Source organism: Delphinus delphis, chromosome 2, assembly GCF_949987515.2.
Source record: "Delphinus delphis chromosome 2, mDelDel1.2, whole genome shotgun sequence".
Classification (NCBI taxonomy): domain Eukaryota; kingdom Metazoa; phylum Chordata; class Mammalia; order Artiodactyla; family Delphinidae; genus Delphinus; species Delphinus delphis.
In genome coordinates, this window is record NC_082684.1 from 87,928,778 (window position 1) to 87,947,318 (window position 18,541).

The window sequence follows — 18,541 nt, forward strand, 5'->3', positions numbered from 1 at the left end:
TATTCCTTATTTTTGAAATGTCTAGTAAAGAGTCACTAAATAATGGTATCCTCAGCTTTGTTTCTGTTCCATTTAGTTTTTCTAAATATTTATGAATTTTTATTGAATATATTTGACATATAACATTGTATAAATTTAAAGTGTACAACATGTTGATTTGATAATTTATATATTGTAATTTGATCATCATCGTAGTGATAATTAGCATATGCTCTCTATCATGTTATATAATTATTGTTTCTTTTTAGTGGTTGGAGTAATTAAGTACTAGTCTCTTAGCAGGTTTGATGATTATAATACAATGTTGTCTGTATTCACTATACTGTGCATTATATCTCTAAGGCTTATTTATTACTTGTTTTAAGTTTGTTCCCATCTTTCCCCACCCACTATGAGCTTTTAAGTGACGATTAATGTACAATTAATCATGATTTCAGGAACATCAGGATCTGATTCCCCAGGACAGGCTGTGGAAGCTGAAGAGATAGTAAAACAGCTTGATATGGAACAGGTGGATGAAATCACTACCAGTACTACTACATCAACTAATGGAGCAGCTTACTCAAATCAAGCAGTTCAAGTGAGGTCATCAATAAATGGTTTAGAAGAAGCAGAAGAAACAGTTAATCGTGATATCCCACCCCTTACAGGTAAATAAGATTCCTTTTTTTCTTATACATTTTCATGAATAGTTTGTAAAAATACTACTGTAATTTTTCTTAAATAGGCAGATTAAATGCATAAGTTTTTCTTCCTTGAAGTTAATAAAGTTAAAACTGGAAATAAAACTTTTCCCCCCAAATCCAGTCATTTTGAAATTGAATTTTTTTAAGGTTATTTTACTGCATATTAGTCACTTTACAGTTTAATTATGTGTACCGGTCTTACCACTTAGAGAAATTTAACACAGCTAACAAAATAATATGCTTACATTTATGAACATATTTATTATAATTGCACGAGTCTTAGATCCTTAATGTCTGAAGTCCCTACATAGAGGTAGTCTCATACCTTCAGATTTGTTTCATATACAGATGACATTCCCAAAGAAGAAGCTTCTGTTCTTGGGTCTCTCCTATACACAAACTTTGCAGCCTAATCCTGGATGCTTTTAAAGCCCTAACATAATTGTTAGGTCCCTGAGCCAGTTGTTATGGAAATGTAGAAACATGTGAGGTCAGCATTTGTTACTTCTGAGGGTTAGATAGAGGTGGTAGATAGACCACTTCTGAGGTGGTAGATAGACATATAAGGCTAAAAGATGAAATTGTATTCCATTATGATTAAAAGCAGAAATAAAACTGAGGATGGACATCTTTTCCCAGAAGGAGAAGATCTTAGACTTTTATTTTAGATTTGTTTGTTTTTCCTTGTGGTGCCAGATATTTGAGAGAGCCTAGTACATATATATTGGTTGAGAAATAAGTTTGGCAAAGGAAGCAAAATGATGATCTCTCTGATATAAAGGGGAAACTTGAAAAAAAGTCATTGAAACAGCATGATAACATTTAAAGAAAAAATGCATACAACTATGAAACTTATATACAGTGCAACCCTGTATCAGTATGAAGAGAAAAGCAACATAATAGAGTTAAGGTTTATTTTATTTATTTTTTAAATTTTATTTATTTTTGGCTGTATTGGGTCTTCGTTGCTGTGCGCGGGCTTTCTCTAGTTGCAGTGAGTGGGGGCTACTCTTCGTTGCGGTGCGCAGGCTTCTCATCGCGGTGGCTTCTCTTGTTGCGGAGCACGGGCCCTAGAGTGTGCAGGCTTCAGTAGTTGCGGCGCGTGGGCTCTAGAGCACGTGGGCTTCAGCAGTTGTGTCATGTGGGCTCAGTAGTTGTGGTGCTGGGCTTAGTTACTCCGAGGCATGTGGGATCTTCCCAGACCAGGTCTCAAACCCATGTCGCCTGCATTGGCAGGCAGATTCTTAACCACTGTGCCACCAGGAAAGTCCAAGGTTTATTTTAAATTTGTCAAATAAGGAATTCCCTGGCCATCCAGTGGTTAGGACTCTGTGCTCTCACTGCCGAGGGCCTGGGTTCAGTCCCTGGTTGGGGAACTGTTGGGTTGGCCAGAAAGTTTGGTTTTTTCTGTAAGATCTTGAGGGAAAAACCCTAACAAACGTTTTGGCCAACCCAATAAAATCCCCCAAGCCATGTGGTGCGGCACTCAATCAATCAATAACAAATAAAATGTTAATATTGATAATGTTTAATTATAATGTTATAATTTAAGAATAATACTGAACCTAACAAGCAAATCTAATGCTGATTACTTTGCCTGTTGTTACAAGCTAGTGAATGATAAGGTATAGCACAGACTTCAGACGTGCAGGCTCAGCGGCCATGGCTCACGGGCCCAGCCGCTCTGCGGCATGTGGGATCTTCCCGGACTGGGGTACGAACCCGTGTCCCCTGCATCGGCAGGTGGACTCTCAACCACTGCGCCACCAAGGAAGCCCCGAAGCCAGGGCTTTTGACTTCTTTGATGTTTTTTCTGTTTTTGTGCTTCTATATAAACCTTTGTACTCGTTTTTTTCTGACAGCTGTGCCTACCGGGAAGGGATTTCTATAACTTTAGTTTCTAGAGGGGAATAGTAAGATTTACTCCATTTGTCTCATTCATTCGTTTTTCTAACATTTAATTGAACACGTACTTTTTGTGATGGGCACTATTTATAAAGATGACTAAGATGTGCTTATTGACTCTGAAGAGTATATGATCTAATTGATGAGCCAAGTATACACAAAAATTACTGTACAGTGTGGTGAGTGTTGTTACAAATAAATGAGCAAAATATTGAGGTGGCACATTGCAGTTACTCTGGGAGGATCATGAAAGGAAGAAGTAAAAGTTTTGCTGATCTTCAAATATGAGTATGAGTGACAAAAGTGGTACTTTTCCCCAACTTCAAGAACGTAGCCAGAGAGAACAAGAAGGAAGGAGGCTGGCTCTACCATTTACTTATCTGTGTGACTTTAGATAACTTATTTAAGCTCTCTGAGACAGTTTTCTTAGCTTTAAAATGGCAATAATAATTTAGAGCTTTGAAGGCTAAATGAGATGAAATATGAAAAATGCTTAGCATGGAGGTGCTCGAATACTAATTACTTCCTGTCCCCCTTTCTCTGAGATTAATAGGAATTTGAAATAGTAAAGTGGTAGGAAGATATATTTTTCCATTTGTCCCCTTGTGCTAATGAACCGTTACTGGCATAAAGTTGTTAGAAATGAACAAAAATTCTGCTTTACATCTGTTGTCATTTATTGAACATACACACTGTATTGGCTCTGTCTCAGAAGGTATTAATACATGGTAATAGCAAAAAACATAAGTTTTTATCCTGAAAGACTACTATCCACCAGTATTCCATTCCTATAGATAGAGTACAGCAATTTTTATTGAGGCCCACTGTCTTAGTCCTTTCAGGCTACTGTAAAAAACTACCATTAGACTAGGTGACATATAAACAATAGAAATTTATTTTTCATAGTTCAGGAGTCTAGGAAATCTGAGATCAAAGCCCCAACAGATTCAGTGTCTGGTGAAGATCTGCTCTCTGGTTCATAGATAGCTGTCTTCTTACTGTGTCCTCTTATGCCAGAAGCTCTGCAAGCTCTTTGGGGGTCTTTTTTAAAGAGCATTAATCTCATTTATGAGGGCTCCACCCTCATGACCTAATGACCTCATGACCTCCCAAAGACTCCATCTCCAGACACGATCACATTGGGGATTAGGTTTCAATATATGAATTTTGGGGCAACACAAACATTCAGTCTCTAGCATCCACCTTAAACTTTCATCTCCAAGACATTACCTGTTTAGCTTGTAAGTTAACATTGTCTCAGTGAATTTAAGTTGTAAATATTGTCTTAGAAAATTCCTAACATAATTTCTAAAGCTTTATCAATTGATCAAATTTTAATTCAAACTTAGAATGGACTATGTGTCGTGGAATACAGAATTGTTTCTTGATTATTTTTAAGTTGCTTGTAAATGAGAAGTAAAATAATGGGTCTTCTAAAGCACTGATTTCTATATACAGCATAATTTCTTAACTTTTAAGATCATAGACAACCTTGAGAATCCTGTAAAAATGTACATAAAACATTTTTTCATAAGTCTAGGGGTTTGTAGACCTCTTAAAGCCTGTTCATGGATCTTAGGTTTAAAACTACCTTCGGGATCTGTTGTCAGCACACATATATTGACTGCCTGTATGTACTGTGCACTTTGTGAAGTATTACTGCTATGAGCACCATGAAATTTTTATGGTTATACATACAAATATCATCCAGTTAGAAATGGAAATTTTGTGGAGTGTATTTTCCTAATAATACACTCCACAGTGTAAGTAGTAAATAGTAGGAAATAGTGTAAGTAGTAAATTTTCTCTTAGCTGTTAGGGATTTAAATTTTGCTAGCCACGATATAACTTGCCACTTTGTATGTAATGGTAAATTTTTCCTTTGGATCCAGAGTTAGATCTATGTGTTTATAAATTTACTTTTAAATACTGTTTACAAATTATTTCTGTCTTATCTTTAACCTAAAATACACAGGGCTTCAGGAAGATCTTAATAAAAGCAGTAAAAATGTATACTTCATGGAAGCATTAAGTGAGTAAAAGCAACATTTTGTTTTTCACTTTGTTAAATAGCACCAGTAACTCCAGATAGTGGTTATTCATCAGCCCACGCAGAGGCCACCTATGAAGAAGACTGGGAAGTATTTGACCCGTGAGTTTTTTTTTTTTTCCTTTCTCTCTTTGAAAGGAATGAAAGTACATGTGTAGAGGGGTGGCTAAATGGTATATTGCAAAGAGCATTTGACCTGTAGGTATTAATACTTTGCTGAGTTACTGAAATACTAATTTGTATATTTTCAGTTTTACTTATGTGTTTTATAAGTTTGGTTTACTAGGTTTAAATATGCATTATTTAATTAAAAACTTAAAGATGGACTGAATTTAGTAATATGTTTTATATTTACAAAAAAGTAGAAATGTTGAAATTTTCTTAAAATTTGATTTATAGCTATTATTTCATCAAACATGTTCCACCACTGACAGAAGAACAACTAAATAGGAAACCTGCCCTTCCACTGAAGACAAGAAGCACACCAGAATTCTCCCTAGTTTTAGACTTGGTAAGTATATTATCTGTAGAGTTAGGGAAAATAAAGGCGTTAAATTCTTTTTAAAAATACTAGCCCAAAATACCTAAAAGAATACAAGTGAATGAATAGCCTTACACATACATTTACTATAAAAACATGTCTTAGGTGTTCTGAAATGTTTTTATTTTAAGCACAGTCTAATGCCAGGGCCTCCCCAATTTGTTGGTTTCCAGTACCCTTTGAAAATAAATTAGGCTTTCTTTTTCTTTTTCTCCCCCAACAACCCCCGCTATTTCACTATTTTTCTATTTAAATTAAATTAATTATTGCCCCCATACTCCTATACCCTTTGTTTTGTTTTTTAATCTCCCAATAAATTCTAATTTCATGGCTAGATTTCAACCTTTTTGGGGGGTGGGGGAGTCCCAGTCATGTTCCCCTGAAGGACCTAGGTCTTAATGAGTTAACCTCATGCAAGACCATACTCCTTTTCTTGTTCCTTTTTTGGGGGGAGGGGCAATCTATGTAATACTTAATACTAAGTATTAGTATTATCTAATACTAATAACTTTATTAATAGACTCTCAAAAGCATGACTTCTTAATGCTGACTAATAAAACCTTTAATATGCTCTCTTGGTGTGAATTTTAAAATTTATATTTTTTTAGGGTACCCGAAGAGCTTTGAAAACTGAATATCTCTTATCTTTTCCTAACCAAATTTAATATATGGTCACCATTATTTACCATCTGCCGGCAATTTCTTGATATTAGCAAAAATATGTATCTATTATATAATACTGGAAAACATTTTACTATTTAAAAGCCTTTGTTACTAGTAACCTATAGTTGGAAATGTGGTTTAGTTCTTATTAAAAAAATTTTTTTATCTTAAGGAAAAGCATATTTTTAAAATCTTAACTAGCATATATAGTTGTTTTGAGAGTTGAGCACCTTAGCCTTTGCCTAGCCAAAGAGATATAAATAAAATAGGCATCCAGAAGGCCTAAGTATTTAAGGTGTTTATTAGAGGATAAGTAGGCAAAAAAAGAGAAATTTTGAAACTGATTATGAGTAGTTTAGATTTGATATACAGAAACTGAAAAAGATTTTGCTAGATTTTTATGTTAGCAGTTGATGTCATGATAGCAAGTTTGGCCATATAATTTTTAATCCAATGTGGAGGTAAATAGAGAGGGAAAGATAAGAATTGGTGAGCATAAATGAGTAATTTTACAGAATTGGGTAAAGAAGAATGATCAAAATTTAGATAGGCTGTAGATGAAGAAAGTAGAATTAGCTATGATTCAATTATAAGAAAGAGAATACCTTTTTTAAAGATACTAAGAGAATACCTTGAATTGTGTACTCTGATATGCTATTAAAAGAAAATGTGGGTGGACCTAGAGTCTGTCATACAGAGTGAAGTAAGTCAGAAAGAGAAAAAAAAATACCATACGCTAACACATGTATATGGAATCGAAAAAAAAAATGGTTCTGATGAACCTAGTGGCAGGACAGATATAAAGATGCAGACGTAGAGAATGGACTTGAGGACATGGCGGGGTGGGGAAGCTGGGACAAAGTGAGCTTTGACATGTATACACTACCAAATGTAAAATAGATAGCTAGTGGGAAGCAGCTGCATAACACAGGGAGATCAGCTCGGTGCTTTGTGACCACCTAGAGGGGTGGGATAGGGAGGCTCAAGAGGGAGGGGATATGGGGATATATGTATACATATAGCTGATTCACTTTGTTATACTGCAGAAACTAACACAACATTGTAAAGCAATTATACTACAATAAGATGTTAAAAAAAGAAAAAGAAAATGAGGCATATCTAGAGTGTTTTTTGCTCTTTGCCTCCTCACAGTTTAACTTTAGGTTAAAAGAAACACTCCAGCTAATAAGATGTGGAATCACAAGGTATGAGCATTTGTGTTTCATTTTAATTCATCTTAAACACATTGAAAAATTTGGGGGGTAGTTACTAGCAGCTTTATTTTTTTAAGTGTTGTCACTTTCTACAAATGGAAGCCTTTTTTTTTTTTTATCCTTCAGGATTTGAGAAATATACATATTTGCACATACCTTACGTTGAATGATCCTTACCTTCTTTTCCTCATGAGAAAACAGGGCTTGGTAATCAAAGATGAGAAAGAAGTCTTGATTGACTGCTAATTTAGTTAAACAATGTTTATGTCTATGAAACATGTTCAACAGATACTGAAATATCCATTTTCTAAAATAAAATTCTTTATAAAAGGTTTAAGAATAAGGAGCTATATATAAATAGAAGATATATATTTTTAATAGTTAGATACTAAACTTCCATTGGCAAATTGTAAAAAAAAAAATTAAGAAAGTTTATATGTGGTTTACTTAACAGAAAGTTGGCAACTGCAGGACTCAGAACAGTGGTTGCCAAACATGCGTATGCATCCTAATCACCTAAAAGGCTTATTGAAACATAGATTGCTGAGTTCCTCTCTACTCCTTGCTGAGTTTGAATGATAAGAAATGGAGCTGGAGGTTTTGCATTTCTAACTAGTAGTTCCCAGATCATGCTGATGCTGCTTGCTGTTCTAGCAGCCACACGTGAGAACAAGTGACTTAGAAAATTCTATCCCAGATTGCTATGCCACACACAATAATGTATTATAAATATAAAATTCCATGTATGAATGGGTGCTTTAATAAATGTTTTTGGTGAGCATGAATACATAAAATTATCAATTGAAATGTCGTAATATCTTGGTTCATTCAATATGTCCTTTTTATTTTAAGGATGAAACACTAGTACACTGTAGTTTAAATGAGCTAGAAGATGCAGCACTTACTTTTCCAGTCCTTTTCCAAGATGTCATTTATCAGGTAATTAAAACTTTTTAACTTGAGTTTTGGCCTGTTAGATATTTTGAACCAAGAAATCTTCTGTAAATTTTTTTTTTGGTGAAATTTAATGTGTTTATTCCTAATGGATTTCATCTGTATTTTAATGATTTAGTAACACAAAGTAGCATCATGCTAAATAAATAACTACATAAAACAACATAAATGTTACCCAAAAAATGTGAACTTTTTTTACCCATTGCTCTCTGCTAGTTTCATAACCTGTTTGCCAGCAGGTGGAGGCAGGAACACTGACATCTTAGGTCCCCGAGAGCTTGCCAGGTTAACACTTGGCGTTGTTGTTGTTGTTTTTCCAAAACCCAATTAATAGGAAGAAACCTTATTCCTTGTTGGTCATTTTTATTGCCTTTTGTAGTAATATGGTGTGTAGGTTGCAGTGTAGTAGATCTACTTTATTTTAATCACAGAATTCCAGGACACTCTTCTAGTTACTGCTTTACTTAAAAAATTAGAGTATAAGTATTTCTTCCTCCTCTGTGTCGATGGACAGGTAACAGTGCAAAATACAAATACCATTTACATTTCACTGCAGATTATGTGTGTTGACCATAGGTTTTACTTTATGTTTCAGATTTTCCTATTATATAATTTGAATTAATATATGTGAATACACTTCAAAAACTACGACGTGCCTTTCTGTTCATGGAGGTTGTTATTGAACTAGCATTACCTTCTTATAAACCAGTTGTTGAAGGATTGGGAAAGGGTCAAAAACTTTGTTGTTTGTCAGGTGGAAGCCAACCCAAGGATTAACTAAATAAAGTCACAGAACATTTACCATGTGAACAATGAAAAGGTGTTTATGGTTGTTTATGTGCTCTTAATAGGCAGTTAGAATATGTGTATAGTTTTCTTGGCACATGATAGTTATTATAGCTCGGAAATCATAAAATTTTAGAGTTAAATAGTTTGTGGTTCAGGATCTACTTTACCTACGTTATCTTGTAATCAGTCATAAGAGGATTTAAGCAGTTATTGTCAGTTCTGGTTTAACCTAGAAAGGTACTGTAGGTATGGTAATATCTGGATACTATCAATATATTTATTTCCCTTTTATGTAAACTGATTTTAGTTCTGATATAGATCAGAGGATGAGCAAAATATACATAAAAATGAGGGATTTTAGGGTTTTGAATTCCTTTTTAACTGTATATTATTTGTTTAAGGTAAATCTTTTTCTTAAGACATTTTCTGCCAGATAGGTTGTTCTTGTTTAGTGTAATTCAAGGACAGGAGTCTTGTGGCAAATATAAATAGCATGGCAATATGTTCTCTCTTTTTAGCTTGATAACCTTGTTTTTATGTTCAAAATTGCCCTTAAAAACAATGGCTTTCAGGCTTTTGAATTTGGAAAAGAAAACTGTTACTGAAAACTATAAATAATTATTTTGATGTGATTTCTTAAGCTTCCAGATTTGAAATTTATTTCTGATAGATGGTTTTGGTCTGTTTACATAATTTTTAGTAGTGAAATAAGAAACTTGGAGAGTAGATGAGTTTGATTTCCCTTTCATGAGTGTATTTCTTTTCAGTGTGACCATAAAATTGAATTTTTTTCTTATTGCTTCCACCATTTCTTCTTTAGTTCTCTTCTTTATAAAATTCTTACTGTTTCCTGTGGATCCAGACAGTTGTCTTATTTTGAATAAAAGGCTCCTAGCAGTGCATATGACTAATATAAAAAAAACTTCATATGTACTGCATCTACCTCTGTGGAATTCAAAGAATTCTTTTTCTTATATATCTGAGTTATACTTTCTGAAACAGGAAAATTAAATGAGCTAACCTAAATCAGGAGCAATGAGCAGGAAGTTTGAATCTTAAAAATTATAGAGATGATTGTATTTTAAAATGATTTAGTTACTACATCATGTACAGAGTTTAGTTCCCTTTCAGTAAGTTTTGAGGATGTCCATAGTTAATACTGGATTTCTAGTTTTGGCATAGCCATTCTGTCTGCTTTTTAAAAAATAACTTTGAAGAAATCTTGGGTTAGGGTTCCCCCAGTTTTCAGACCAGCAAGCTCCCTTTAAACAGGGAATGATGTCTTTTAAACTTTCAGTGGTGTTGTCTCCATCTACTGGCAAAGAAGAAATATACACAAGGGTCTGGGATGATCTAAGAGATTTTGGAGAAACCACATTATTAGGTAAGATGTAACTTACATGTTTAACCACTACAGTATAATGTGGCCCACTTAAAGGTAGAAACCTGTAAAATACTGTATATACTCTTAAAAAAATAATTTGTTGAGATGAAATTCACAACATAAAATTAACCATTTTTAAGGGGGAACAGTTTCATGGCATTTATATACTCTTGAATATGTCAATTCCATAACATTTATGTATATACTCTTAAAAATAAAATGGTAATGTTAAGATAGGATCAAATTCTTCATCTGATTCAAAGCTAGATAAATTTCCTCTTGGAACTTTTGTTACTTTTGCTTTTTGTTTATGGTAAGTTTGTTATAGTAGAACCATATCTAATGTTAATTCTATTTGTTACTCTCTTTCTTTCAAAACAATTTAAAATATAAGTTGTCTTACGTATCTTTTGATAATGGTCTGTATCAGGGGTTGGCAAACTTTTTCCTTTAAAGGGCCAGTTGTTAATATTTTAGGTTTTGCAGTCTGTGTTACAACTACTTTTTCTGCCATTGTAGCATGAAAGTAGTCCTAAACAATACATAATGAATAAGCAATGACTGTGTCCCATTAAAACTTTATTTACAGAAATAAGTGATGATCTGGATTTGGCCCAAAGGCCATAGTTTGCTGACCCTTGGTCTAATAATTATGAGAGTATATGCAATAAATTTACATATTCAAATTATAAGTGGAAGTAAGTAATCAAATGTTCATCAAAATTCTTAATATATAGAGAGATTTAAAATTAGGTCCACTGTAACCTGGTTATGGGCTTTCTTAGGTTTATTCAGATGAAAGTTTGAGGGAAATTTAAGGTGGTCACTACTCACGTTTAAAGATTGCCTTACTTCATGATACACACTCTTCTTTTGATTGATAAGTAGGACTCAACCTAGTTAATGCAAGACTTAGAATATATGAGGATGTAGATTATTCAAGCCTCAATTAGTACCTTGAATGTATTTGAATTTCCATTTCTCTAGGAGATAAACCTAAAAGATCCAACTCAAATTAAAATTTTGGTATATGTTACCACTGACACTATACAGATAGACAGATCGTAGTTTGTGTATATGGAGAAAAAGTCATTTGAAAGAAGAACTGGGTTTTTAAAGTGAGGGTGTGGCATTCACAAAGGCAAAGTATATGGATTTTTGTTTGAATGGGTCTTTTCCTCTCCCTTAATTGGTAGTTTTTCCATGAATTGTTTTACAGTTAGATATTGGGAAACGTATTTATTCATAGAATGGTACAAATGCATTTGATATCTGGAAAAACAAGTGCGTGATGAGTTCCAATGCACATGTTTTAATTTTTATATTTAGCTTATATTGACACATTGTCAGGAAATCCATCTCGTGGTGTTACTCAGTTAAGAGGTCTCCACTGTATTTAGTTTCTGTTCCTGCAGATCCACCAATTCAAGACTCTAGGTCATCTCACTCCCTCTTCCATCCAGAAGATGACTTCTATCCACAAGCAGGACTGAATCAAAAGACAGATTTTTCACTTAGCTCTTGAGCTGAACCACCTCCTCAATGACCTTCCTCTGTCTCCATCAAGAACTGGAGCTCAGTTTTTTGAAGATGTAATAGAGCTACTCAGCCCAAACGTGGCTAATTGAAGACAAAAAGAAGATGCCTCATATGTTTCACTACAGTGCAACCAAACGTAACTGTGTTGTCCAACTCCTCATTCTGTAAAGTATGGCAGGGGCATCTGATTTTTGACTCTGTTCACCAATAAGACTTTAGCCAGTCAGTGGCTTTCTGAAGATCAGTAAAATCAACAAACTTTGGGTCAGCTGTCCAGAAATCAGATTGTGGTAAGCACTCAAGGAGAGATAGGATCCTGTAGGGAGCTACTTGCTAAAGGATGCTTTGTTTTAATAGTAGAGGTTGCCTTTATGGGAAAAGTTGGGGGGAGAGGTGGGTGGGAAGCCCCATGTTAGCAAAGCTCAGCCTCTTCCTCATTATTATAGTTTGTTTTCTTGGGAAACTTACAACCTAGGATAATTTTCATAAGGATCTCAAATATTTTATACCACAGAAAAATAGAAGTAGAGGGTCAGTGGCATCTATCTCTTTTCCACAGTCTAAGAAGAAAAGTCAGCATTATTTTTGCTTCACGAAGAAAAAAGCAATCGTTTAAATGAAGAGTTTTGTTAGTAAACACCTAATGAAGTTTTTCCTCCCCTCAAGCTCTGGCTTAAATTGATACTAAATAAGAGGCATTTTGTTTTGACATTCATAAAGCATAATTTTATTGTACAAAAGTAGAATGTAGGGCTTCCCTAGTGGCGCAGTGGTTGAGAGTCTGCCTGCCGATGCAGGGGACACGGGTTCGTGCCCCGGTCTGGGAGGATCCCACGTGCCGCGGAGCGGCTGGGCCCGTGAGCCATGGCCGCTGAGCCTGCGTGTCCGGAGCCTCTGCTCCTCAGCAGGAGAGGCCACAACGGTGAGAGGCCCGCATACCGCAAAAAAAAAAAAAAAAGTAGTATGTATTTTGTTCCTTAAAACATCTGGGGTCATCGACACAGTATTGAGGATAAAAGTAATATTTTATATCTGGTAGGGAAGAATATTTTGATAACTAATTGTGAGTCAGTATTTTAAATAATTTTAAAGTAATTTTTCCATCCTTATAGCTAGTCATTGGCACTAATTTTTTCATCATGGTTTGTATTCTTTATAAATGTATCTTCAAATTAGAAGAAGTTCATTTAAAAATACAGAAAATTCTTGTTCAGTAACTAAAAATATTTTGCAAATATAGGAGATGTGACAGTTGATTACTAAGCATATTAAATTGGAGGCTTCAAAATTTAGAATTTGTTTTTAAAGGCAACATTTGTGGGGTTTTTTTTTTTTGCTCTTAAAATGAGTAAACTTGACTTTAAGATAAACACATTAATATTTTATATATATGCACAAATATGTGTACATACATATTTAAATTCAAAAATTATATATGTATATTGTATATATATTATATATGTATGTAAATGGCCATGACTTGAAAAGTATGCTTCGTTGCTAATTTTTAATATACCTTCTGTATGAATACATTAAGCACTTTATCCCTTTGGGACTCCATAAGAAAATATCTTTTCAAATTTATTTCTATTTAATACAGTATAAGGTTTTGCAGAAGGTTTTAGTTTGGGGGTTTTGTTTGTTTTTATTTTTATTGGTTCTGATGTTTTAGTATTTACCTATTCATCCTCAGATTGATCCACCTACAAATACTATCCCCAGCAGCCTCTTATTGGAACTGTGTGAAGCAAAAGGTGACTTGTAAAATACCCAATGGGTTATGAAGTTGAGGCCTCCACAAGGCCTATCTGAGCAACCCTCTTTCTATGGAGAAGGTTTGGGTTTTGTCTCTATGATCTGGTATTGATGCTAAGACAATGTTAACTAAGTTAAATAGTTAAGTAATCAGTTGACTTACTTTACGTCTTCTAAAAGTATAGATATGGCTTTCTCTTTGAGTTGAGGTTGCCCAGTTCTGCCCCCATAAAATCCTACTCATTCCAGCTATTCTCCTTATGGCTGATTACTTTTAAATAATAAAGTGGATAGTAATAATAGCTATTAGGAGTCTCAGTGTGCTGGCACTGTTCTAGGTGCTTTATATGTATTAACTTATTTAATAAACAACACTATATAGGTACTGTTATTATATGCATTTTATAGATAAAGAAACAGAAGTGTGCAGAAGGGTTAAAAAAAATGGTAGAGCCCCTTGTACACCTGTGGTATCTGCTAATACCTGTAGCATCTCTTCTTCACATTGTTCAGTGTTGTTAGTTTTCTACTGTTTTAACTTATTACTGCTGATTAAATAGATAGCATCCACCAATCATCTTTTTATTTAAAGGTACCTACTCTTAAGTAGGTGAATACCACCAAATTTATCTTTTTGTTTTCCTTCCTGCAACAGTGTAGCAATAAGTTCAAAGGATTTCATGGAAAAACTATTAAAGATACTTCTTTTTGAATATGTTAGGGTCATATTATCTGTGCTTAAAACCATTTAGAAATATTTTTCCTAAAAAGATCCACATGTAAGAAATTTTTTTTCAATTTTGCCCACAAATTGAAATTGCTTATCTTTTGGATGTTTTCTCCCCCTACCCCCCTTTTTTGGTCGTGCTCATAAAGTTACCTAGATAACTTAGATAATGGTTTGGTAAACTAATAGTCAGAAATTCGTGTATATAACTTGACATTGCATATTTAGACATGAATTTGACTTTAGGCAGACTGTCAGAAAATATTTATAATTAATTTATAACTGGCTTGCTATTTTAATGACTATTAAATCTAGTTCCATTAACCATTTATTGCCTGTTAGGATCATCTTACATGCACAGTTATAGGACATCCTCTTGTACTAAAGAAAGTACAGGCTGACTGTCAGATATTGTTCAAATCAAGTAGTGTTAGTGTACTGTTAATGTAATATTATTTTTCTATAATATATTTATCATTTTTCTATATAAAATTTAAGTTTTGGTAAAATCAGCCCACAATATATTATACAAGATTAGTTCCATTATCACTATTTTGCAGACATTATTCTAGTAGATTTTGTTTTAAAAGTTTACATCATGAACATATAATGAAGTAAGTGAGGGAGATTAAGAGGTACAAACTTCCAGTTACAAAATAGAGTCACGAGCATGAAATGTACAAAAATTTTACATAATAAACATTTCATAACATGAACATCTTTGGGTAGTAGGCAGTCTTATTTAAGACATGTTTTGGGTATGGTATTTTTGTATAACAGTTGTTCATTATTATAGTATTATGCATTATTTTAAAACTGACTTTTTCAAAATATATTTGGTTTAGTGATAGATTAAAACTATGTGTTGTGTAGATAGAATAATTGCTGTATATTTGGAGGAATATATGTATACCAGCCTGAAATGAAACGTATGGCCTAGTCTTACATTTGAGAGACTATATCATTTTGAAGAATTGCAGGTTTGAAGAAGGATGGTTTCTGAAGTACTAAGTAGTAGAAGAATGTAGAAAATAGGAAGTAGGCAGCTTGGGACAGGAATCTTTGTTACGAGAAGGTTAGGAGAAGAAAAATGGAGTTAAGAGCATCTGTGGAATAGATTTTGAAGCATTTGGAAGCATGTCTATGTGTGTATCTGTATGTTTGTATATCTCTGACCTAATACAATAAGTGATCGTAGTCTCACTGTATTATACATACCTTAAAATTGTTCTTATTTCCTACTGGACAGTGCTTAGTGCTTCTTAACTTCTATATATTTCTGCTTTAATATATCCATCCAAATGAGTTAGACCTTGTTGGCCTTATGTCTCTATTTCTTTTTTTATTATAAATTTTTTGTTTTATTTATTTATTTTGGCTGTGTTGTGTCTTTGTTGCTGCACGCGTGCTTTCTCTAGTTGCAGCGAGTGGGGGCTACTCTTTGTTGCGGTGCATGGGCTTCTCATAGTGGTGGCTTCTCTTGTTGCGGAGCATGTGCTCTAGGCACGCGGGCTTCAGTAGCTGTAGCACGCGGGCTCAGTAGTTGTGGCATACGGGCTCTAGAGCACAAGCTCAGTAGTTGTGGCGCGCGGGCTTAGTTGCTCCACAGCATGTGTGATCTTCTCGGACCAGGGCTTGAACCCGTGTCCCCTGCATTGGCAGGCAGATTCTTAACCACTGCATCACCAGGGAAGCCCTATGTCTCTATTTCTATTTTTCTTTCTGAGATTTTACCTTTTCAGCACATGGCAGAACCTCCTGTGGTCCCAGCCACATCCTAGCTTGCTGTTACTTTGTACCTTTCTACATTCCTTCCCCACCCCCACCCCCCGCTAACCATCTCAGTTTCTGCCTGTATCTTTTAATCCTGAAACACCTTCCTGTGTTTCAAATGGTGAATCTGTTCTGAGAATAGGAACATTTACAGTCAACAGTTATTCTGTTCTCATGGTAAGGAAACACTCTAGCATTATATTCCTCTATCTCAGTGCCACCTTTCATCCCCAGTGAACAGGTACATTATGAAAGTAATATCAAATTTTAAGATGTGTTTTATATTTAAGTATAGTCAAAGTAGTAGAATGCATAATGAAGTTATAGTTTTGACATAATCAGGAAGTCACTGTGTAAGAAGTTGGAAAATGTCACCTTTGTACAGTGCTCCACTTATTATGCTTAGATAATACTGTTTAAATAGAAGTATTCCTTTACAGTGGAAGTGTTTTAGTGTTCAAAGGAGACAAATCCCAAATTGTAGAGGCCCTGCTTATTTTACTTTACAATATGGAGCGAGTGATAGCAGGGATATTGAAAGCAAATGAAAACATTTATACATACGCAAAAATGAAGTATTTTTGGTTATTAAATGCATTTAACTGATAAGCCTTCTTAGCAATAAACAGAAGGCTCTGATGGTTCATGGTTTATCATCCTCCATGAGATAAGGTAATTGAAAAACAGTATTGGCCGAATTGTGGGGTTTTGTCAGTTAAGGTAGAAATGTATCTAAATCTATCAGTTACTTGGATTATCAAACAAATAAGGTGTGTTGAAAACTAAACCAAACTATACCAAATATTTCACAATGTAAATGTTAAAATTAATTAGAAGCACAACTCTAGTTAAAAATTTTATACCTCATCCTAAGTGATAGGGATTGGATACTAAGGATTTCGTCATATTTATTTGCTAGGGGTGGGGGTGTGTGGCTTACTTGGTTTTTGATTAGTCAAGATGCTGAGATAAACTGCCTAATAGGCTTAAAAATGAGTAAACCTTTATTATTCTAGCCTGTAGGCAGGGATAGAGTGATATTATTAGCATATTAATGTTTGAAATTGGTCTTCCACAAGTGATCAGTTCTTAAGGAAATTCAGTAGTTGTCCCTGTGTAGTATGTAGTCTTGCCTCTCTTTCTCTATTTTGTTTATATTGCTTAAGTTCAGGCAATTATATTTAATTTACTTAACAGATTTTTATCATGTACTTACTATATATTTGGCATTGTCTTACGCCCTTTGGGCTTCAGAACTTACAAAGACTGGTAGTACATAGTCCCTACCTCCTAATATCCTTTGCCTGATTTCCCTGTTCTGCCCTAAAACATTCCTAGAACTAGATTTTTATCATAAGGGCATTTTTGTTTAGATGTGTATTGACAACAAAATTAAATTCCATGAAGCCTAAATTTTGAATTTGTTGCCACCACAGCTTTTTAAAAAAAATCTGAATCAAGTGAATCTGGTGCATAGGCATTCTATAAGTATTTGTTGTTCATGTTTTTTGATGTTAATAATCACCTTTGAGTAGAGTACAAACTTTTCTTTTTATAAATTTTTGTCACAAAATAAATACAATTTAAAGGAGTCAAATTCTTTCGTAAATCAGTTTTAGTGGTTGCTCATGGCTTATATTTCTGTGCTTTTTGAATATTGAGTATATTACAAGAGCTACATTAAATGTAGGCAAAAAGAAGACAGAAATAAGAAAATAATGTATTTAAGTCAGTTCTTCGGGTACAGAGTCTTTCCTGATATTGTCAGTTGATTTTGATAACTGGTGTATTTGACTGTTATATTTTCAATCTCAAGTAGCCCAGTAGCGCTAATTTAGATACCACATCTGAATCAGTAAGTATAGAACAAGATTGATTTCTGAAAAATTCCAGTTATTTAAACCCACCAATCCAGACATCTCTTTCTTGAACATTATTTACCTTAATAGAAATTTAAAATAAAGGTACTCTTAGCAGGTGATTGTTAAGAAGAAATTCTGAGTAATTATTGAGGAAGGTCATTGAGATAGGTCAGCTAGAGGTGGATATACAGCCTGCCTAATAATTGGATGGATGCTACCTGGCTGGAAGATGGAGCTGATTGGTGGATCAAAATCTCAGAGGGAAACCTGCCATTTTTAGTTTAAATGTTTATTAAAATTATATTCCATGAAGTACTATTATATGCTGCTATTTAACTATTAAAAAGTGAAATGATCACCAACGATTATTATTACCCTACCAAAAGATTGTTTTAAGTACCTTTTGGTATATGTGAAATATATTTGGTTGAGTGGTACTTAGTAAACTTTTGTATTACTTTAACATATGAACTTCTAAATTATATCCAAAGTTAGAACATATCTTATAAATAAGTTGTTCCTGTTTTATATGTTTGTTTGCTGAAGCCTATCTTTGTATTTTTTCAGGTTTACGTGAGATTAAGACCATTCTTCAGGGAATTCCTGGAAAGAATGTCTCAGATGTATGAGGTAAATATACTTAAGCTAATTATATAAGTATTTTTATTTTATTCAATATAGTACCCATATTTAGATCAT

The 18,541-nt window shown here is 34.0% G+C and overlaps 1 protein-coding gene across 2 annotated transcripts in view; it reads left to right on the forward strand.

Moving 5' to 3' along the window:
- Positions 1-18,541, forward strand: part of CTDSPL2 (CTD small phosphatase like 2) — a 68,303-nt gene that overhangs the window by 41,932 nt on the left and 7,830 nt on the right. For both annotated transcript variants that reach the window (XM_060005149.1, XM_060005150.1), the window contains exons 5-9: positions 438-650; positions 4,665-4,743; positions 5,041-5,152; positions 7,912-7,998; positions 18,410-18,472. In XM_060005149.1, the coding sequence (XP_059861132.1) occupies positions 438-650; positions 4,665-4,743; positions 5,041-5,152; positions 7,912-7,998; positions 18,410-18,472 (554 nt within the window). The remainder of the gene's footprint in view (positions 1-437; positions 651-4,664; positions 4,744-5,040; positions 5,153-7,911; positions 7,999-18,409; positions 18,473-18,541) is intronic.